General features: G+C 40.8%; 1 protein-coding gene across 1 annotated transcript; it reads right to left on the bottom strand.

Annotated features, from left to right (window-relative positions):
• Positions 1 to 5,095: 5,095 nt before the first annotated feature.
• Positions 5,096 to 6,077, bottom strand: LOC149821324 (uncharacterized). The gene has a single exon (XM_089983710.1). It carries the CDS (start codon positions 6,020 to 6,022, stop codon positions 5,408 to 5,410), a length of 615 nt encoding a protein of 204 aa, XP_089839836.1. The 5' UTR covers positions 6,023 to 6,077; the 3' UTR covers positions 5,096 to 5,407.
• Positions 6,078 to 6,586: the final 509 nt, after the last annotated feature.

The raw sequence follows: 6,586 nt of genomic DNA, 5'->3' as shown, positions 1-6,586 counted from the left end.
ATTCTGAATGGGTGGAGCTCGATGGACTCAAACTTGGACATAGGAACTTGAATCACAATAAGACCCAATTAACAAAAATGAAACCAAATACCTATGCCAAATCCAACCATTTTGATTCAGTCAGTTGCTTATTCGGCCCAAACACATACCTGCTTAGGCTTGTCCAAGTTAAAAAAGCATGATAAAAATGCATTAAACAGTAAAACTAATTGATAATATTGTGAGAATATCACGATATTATCAAATTGACAATATTTTCAAAATATCATGATATTTTACCTATGTTATCGTTTGCTGAATTTACAGAGATAATATCACGATATTTTTGAAAATATATGTGACTATGTTATTTTGCCACCTCTAGACCTAATATAGTGTAACATTACCTTTTGAAGTTTTTATTAGCAGATATCTGATCGAATCCAAATCCGAATAGTCGGACTTGGTAAAGCAATTGGGAATCCGAATCTGAATAATCAGTCTGAACTGAATCCGAAACCAACAGATTATCCAATCTGATTAATTACATATAGAATATATCCAATTAGCTAACTGGATTTGGATGCAGTATCACCTTTTCCCCATGCAATTCCAAAACCAAATCCAATTAGGCTTGATCCAATAAGGTCGGATTCGGTACTGTCTAGATCCGACTCGATCGAGTTCAATCAATTTACATCCCTAGTTGTTATACAAGCTACTGCATTGACATTAGTTTGCTTGTCTCTGTGCCCAAGTCTATCAGAATTGGAGCTTTTCTGATTCAAAGTGTGAGTTGATAAGTCACACGTGGAAGGGCTTAAGTGAGACCTGAAGCCCTAAATTAAATCCTGCAAGGTTAGAATGGGTCTGAGGCTGGTCCCAACAGTCTGACTACAAACATGACAGTCTTGGTAATTAACTTTCTACACAAGCATCCCCAGCAAAATTTAGGGTCATTACTAATGTAAACGGGTTGGACTAGGTTCAGACTTTGGGATCAGATTCAGGCTTGGATGCATAGTACCTATACCGAACACGAACACGAACACGAACACGAACACAAATCCGATTAGAGTATGTCCTCTGATACAGCCAAGAGAAGCATATAATGAGGTCAGATCCAGTTGGGTCAGACACATTCGGATTCAGACTCGAACCTACTAAGAATGGTGCAACTGAAAGGGAGATCTGATTAGCATTTTGGATCTGGTATTCCTTACCGAATATGTCTAAAGAAACTTTCTGACTTAGAATTGTATATGAGAGAAGAACATTTGGTGGGGTTATATATCAAGTTGACAAGAAAAGATAAAGGAAGACCCAAAGGGTTTGGCATAGTGGGATGGAGCCTAGACCGCTTAACGGGCAGTCTAGGTTCAAATCTCACGGGCGTCACCCCTTGCGTAAGCCAAAGCTTGGCGACTCCCTGGAGTCAAGGGATAAGCCCTGGAATGTGGACACAGACTGTAGTAAGGCAGGCTGAACCAGCACAGCTAGGTCTCTGCACGCCTTGGGCGGTTTAAAAAAAAAAAGAAAAGGGAAAAAAAGAAAAGATAAAGGAGGGTCTTGTGTCACCTCCTTTTTAGACCATAAAGCTTTCTAGAAAGCAAAGGGTTGGGGCCTTGCAAACCACTTTGCATAATGGCACCGTATCTCATCATCCCTCTTGCAGTTTATGTGCCAAAATTCCACACCACCAATCATGCTGCGCCTCAAAAGAAATAATATGCCTTAGCTTTCCTTTCACCATGCGGTTTGTAATTTAATATGCTCTAAGATAATATAAAACTGCAAGATAACTTTAATTATAGGAAAAATTTTAAAAGGTTCGTCTAAACTTTGGCCCATAATAAAAAACACATCTAAGTTTTTTATATTGTTAAAAACAAACTTAAACTTTTTCATGGTTTAAAAAACTCAGGCTTTAAGCTCGCCAAAGTTATTACTAAATCACTAGTTTGAAACCCATGGGTGTCGTTCCTTGACACAAGGTTGAAGCTAGGTGTACTACTCGGTGGTGGGCGAGGGGGCTTCAAGGGTTTTACCAAACAGAGGTCAGCCAATGTGCAGTCGGTGATTTGATGAGGGGGTAACTTAAATGTGGTTTTGAATTTTTTTTTCAAAGAAATGTTTTGGGGGTAAGTTAGTAACTTCATCCTATTAACTCAATTTGAATGATGATAAACCAAATTAATTTAACGGAAATGTGTTTTTGATTAATGGAAAATAAATTTAGATGTCTCTTTCACAATATTAAAAACTTGTATGTTTTTTATTATCCCCAACATTTTGGGGATTTTTTTTTTTTTAAATTTACTTATACTGTCAGGTTTCTTGGTACCAACCTAGTACCCAACTTGGTAGATGTTGTTGGATGTGAAGATAGGTATATAGAGAATGTAAAGCTAGTGTTCCCATCTAAACCAAGTTAAACAAGTCATTTTTGTCGCATGTTATGAGTTGGGATCTACTTTTGGGCAATTAAATTGATTGGATGGTTGCCATTTTGCTAGAGATTACTAAAGAAGTGTACTTAACTAGCTGCATTATTTGCCTTGTGCTTTTCCTCATATCGTCTAATTTAAGCAAGTTTGGCAAAATGGTGTTGAGCTTCTACCTTAGCTGGTACCCTTGTTGGTTACGCAATTGGGGCCAATGCTCGGATTCAGTGTAGAAAAAGTGCACCAAACATGTTCCCACCAAAATCTCTCTCACTCTCTCTCCAATTATCAAGTATTATACCTTCAGAAAGGCTTTCTTTTTATGTTACAAATTTGTTTAACAACAACAACTACGCCTTCATCCCAAAACAATTGGCGTCGAACCAACAAAGAAAATCATTATGGGTCTTCCACATGAATCCTTCTCCTCCATTCATTTCTATCCAATGCCATGTCCTCGGTGAGGTTCAAAGCATTCATATCCTTTCTTATCACCTCCATCCATGTCTTCCTAGGCTTACCCCGACCTCTTTTAACTAATATATTTTCCCAATTCTCCATCCTTCTAACTGGAGCATCATTAGGCCTTCGTCGAATATGTCTAAACCACCGTAAATGATTCTCTCTCATCTTATTTTCAATGGGTGCAACGCCTACCTTCTTACGTATCTCCTCGTTCTGAATCTTATCTTTTATTGTATTTCCACACATCCATCTCAGCATACGCATCTCAGCTACACTCATTTTTTGAATATGATGTCTCTTGGCAGCCCAACATTCCGTACTATTTAGTAAAGCGGGCCTAATAGTCGTCCTATAAAACTTTCCCTTCAACCGCAATGGCATTCTACGATCGCACAACACTCCAGTTGCACTCTTCCATTTCATCCACCCAACCTTTATCCTATGATTTACATCTTCATCAATTTCTCCATACTTTTGAATGATAGATCCCAAATATTTGAAAGAATCATCCACCGGTATTTTGTGCTCACTAAGCTTCACTACACTCCCATCACTACTTCGTTGCTTACTAAATCGACATTCCATGTATTTTATCTTACTCTTACTCAACTTAAAACCTCTTGCTTCTAATGTCTATCTCCATAATTCTAACTTAGCATTAACCCTATCTCTAGACTCATCAATCAAAACAATATCATCAGCAAACAACATACACCACGACACATTTTCTTGAATTGATCTCGTAAGCTCATTCATCATTATAGCAAATAGGAAAGGGCTTAAAGCAGATCCTTGATGTAACCCATACTAATATAGGAAAATTGGTTGTCACCCCTCCACAAGTGCGGACATTGGTTACCACTCCTTCATACATATCTTTAATTATACTAATGTTACGAATTTGTTTAAAGGAAAAAAAAAGAATGAGTCAGGAAACAGACTCTCATTATAGCTCTTTTAAGGGCCTGTTTGGAATCTCGGCATTGGGATGGGCATTTATACATTTGGGATGGAAAGTAAGGCCCTTTCTCCTTTGTATTTAGACTAAAGGATGGATTTGGCAGCCTGGCAAAGCAGAGGCCATTTCCTCAAATGCATAAGCTCCATAAACGCCCATCCCAGCTACTGATCCCAAACAGGCCGTAATAACAGATATTACAGTCCAAATCAGTTGGTAAAAGCTATATGTTTGACATCTTTGAATAGTGTTTTTCTCGTGCAAAAACATGATCTTTTGAGGCGCAAAGTTTTGGTACATTGCGGGTGGTTGATTTTTTAAAGCCCATGAAAAAACCTGTTTACATATCAAAACTCACATGATTTAAAACCCATTCCCTACTAAACAAATCATTAACATCAATAGGGTCTCATCTAATATCTATCTATCTATCTATATATATATATATATATATAACCAAACCCAAACCAAATTTGAGAGAACGATGGAGCTGATTGACCGGGTGGCGCGCATGGGTTTGCACCAAACTCAGTTTTATTTATTATGTATTCTAATGATTTTCGATGGGTCATGTTTTTTTTATGACGAGGAACCCTTGCCGAAGCGAGAAAAAACCCCGGGTGGGACCCCACGACCATCCTACCTTCGATGGGTCGCATTAGAAACAGTGTGTGTGACCACAAGGCCTCAAACCCTACCGACACAAGCACTGGCAACAGCCAGTGCCAGTTTCTGGTTGGAATGTAGAGAACTATGTGGTGTATGTGTGTGGGTCTGTGAATGAAGTAGGTGGTGACTTGCTTGACATTATAGTGACAATTAAGACTCGTTTTAACCTCAACAAAAAAAAAACGGTTTGCATGTCACACAAGCGAAAGAGAGCCAAATCACTTTTTATAAGTGATTTAGCATCCTCACCGTCCATGATGTATTGTGGGATGAAAAGTGATTTGACAGATCACCTGATCTGCTCTCGATAAGGATGATGCAATTGAATGCCGATTGGTTACATCTGGATCCTCACCGTACCATAGGAATGCCCCTTTCAGCTCAAAATATAGAGGTCACTACACAGTAGAAAAGCAAAGGAAAAAGTAGAAAACCATTTGTATAACCTCATTGGAGTTTGGAATTTCTCTTCACACTAGAATACACTCACAAATTACAAAACAACAAAATAAGAAATAAAAAATTACAAAAAAACATAATAAGAAAATAAATAAATAAAAACTCACCAAACAACGTAACTATGAGGCCCACCTGTACTGTACATCACACCCTCAATTTAGAGAGAGGAGAATAAAATAAAACAAACCAAAATAATAGAATCTTTAATACCAAAAATTAATCACCAAGAAAAAGCACTAAAAATAAAAGTAAACTATCTGAGTACCACCTGTACATCACGCCCCTCAATTTTGAGAGAGAGAGGGAGCTGAAATGAGAAATGAAATAAAACCGATTGATCAAAAAAAAGGCAGAGAGAGAGAGAGAGAGAGAGAGAGGATGCAGAAGCCTACCACTCCTACCAATGAGAGAGAGAGGGTTAAAATGTGCAGAATTAGTGGGCCATGGTGGCGAGGCGGACGGAGGGGATGTTGTGGGCGATGCTCTTCTGGTGAGGCATGGCGAGCATGGCCGTGTGGTCCAGGAAGTCGTTGAGGGACGCCACGGACTGGACTACCATCCTCAGCTCGTCGGCGCTGGAGAACCCGACGCTGCCCTCCCGCCGGACGGCGTACACGTAGAAGGTGATGCACCCCTTCCTGAACTTGAACCGAGCCATCTCCAACCCCGCCACCCCGCGGATCAGCTTGCGGTTAACCTCCCCAAGCGAGATCTCGTACGGCCACGCCCGCTCCACCCCCGACCTCAGCGCCCCGGATTCGAACACGAAGATTACCACCTTGGACTTCTTGGTGCCGAGGCCGAGGGTGAGGGTGTGGAGGGCGTGGTGGGCCAGGATGGTGAAGTTGGTCGGCAGGTACGCGGCCGTGGAGGAGAAGGGGGAGTTCGTGGTGGTGGCGGTGGTAGCGGCGAAGGAGGGGAGGAGGCGGAGGAGTTGAGGAGGAGAGGCGCGGCGGATGGTGAAGTTCTTGATGAGGATCTGACCGCCGAAGCGGAGGCCCTTCACCTTTGAGGATGGTAGGAAGGAGGCGCCTTTCTGATCCTCCATGCACTATCTCTTGCTCTTCCTCACTATATCTCTGTATAGTCTAGCTAGAATCTAATCTTGAGAAGGATTATAGACAGAAAGACAGGGGCAGGCTTTTTTTTGGGGGGGGTGGGGGTGGGGGGGTTCTGATAGAAAGAGAGAATGGGTTTCTAGTCCCCTCTTTTCTCTTAGTGTGGAAGAAGCACTCTGAGAGAGAGAGAGAGAGAGGTTATAGTCTCTTTCTCTCTGAGCGAAGAGCCACTTGAGAGTTTTGAGAGAGAGAGAGAGAGAGTGAGAGCGATGAAGTAGGAACGCATTAAAGCAAAATAAAATGAGAGAGAGAGAGAGAGAGAGAGAGATTAGTTCCTTAATTTATCAAGCAAGTTGCCAGTGAAGGCAAAATGGGGCTTTTGCAAAAGCCAAATGGGAATCGTTTCCACTAAGGTGACGTCCGCAAAACCTTGTGATTGTAATTTTTTTTTGACGAAAATGGTCCCCTATTATTCTATAAATAACGTTCGTACTACCTTTTTTAGGAGAATGTCGAATATGCCCTTCAACAATCTTGTTTTTTGTTAGAAGTCC

The sequence above is a fragment of the Nuphar pumila genome, chromosome 12 (genome assembly GCF_984573655.1).
Source record: "Nuphar pumila chromosome 12, dmNupPumi1.hap1.1, whole genome shotgun sequence".
Classification (NCBI taxonomy): Eukaryota; Viridiplantae; Streptophyta; class Magnoliopsida; order Nymphaeales; family Nymphaeaceae; genus Nuphar; species Nuphar pumila.
The sequence above is the reverse complement of the archived record's forward strand: the minus strand, read 5'-3'. Positions and strand labels throughout refer to the sequence as shown.

Excerpts from the sequence above, each read along its gene's own strand:
- LOC149821324 (XM_089983710.1), bottom strand. The coding sequence starts at position 6,022 with ATGGAGGATCAGAAAGGCGCCTCCTTCCTACCATCCTCAAAGGTGAAG.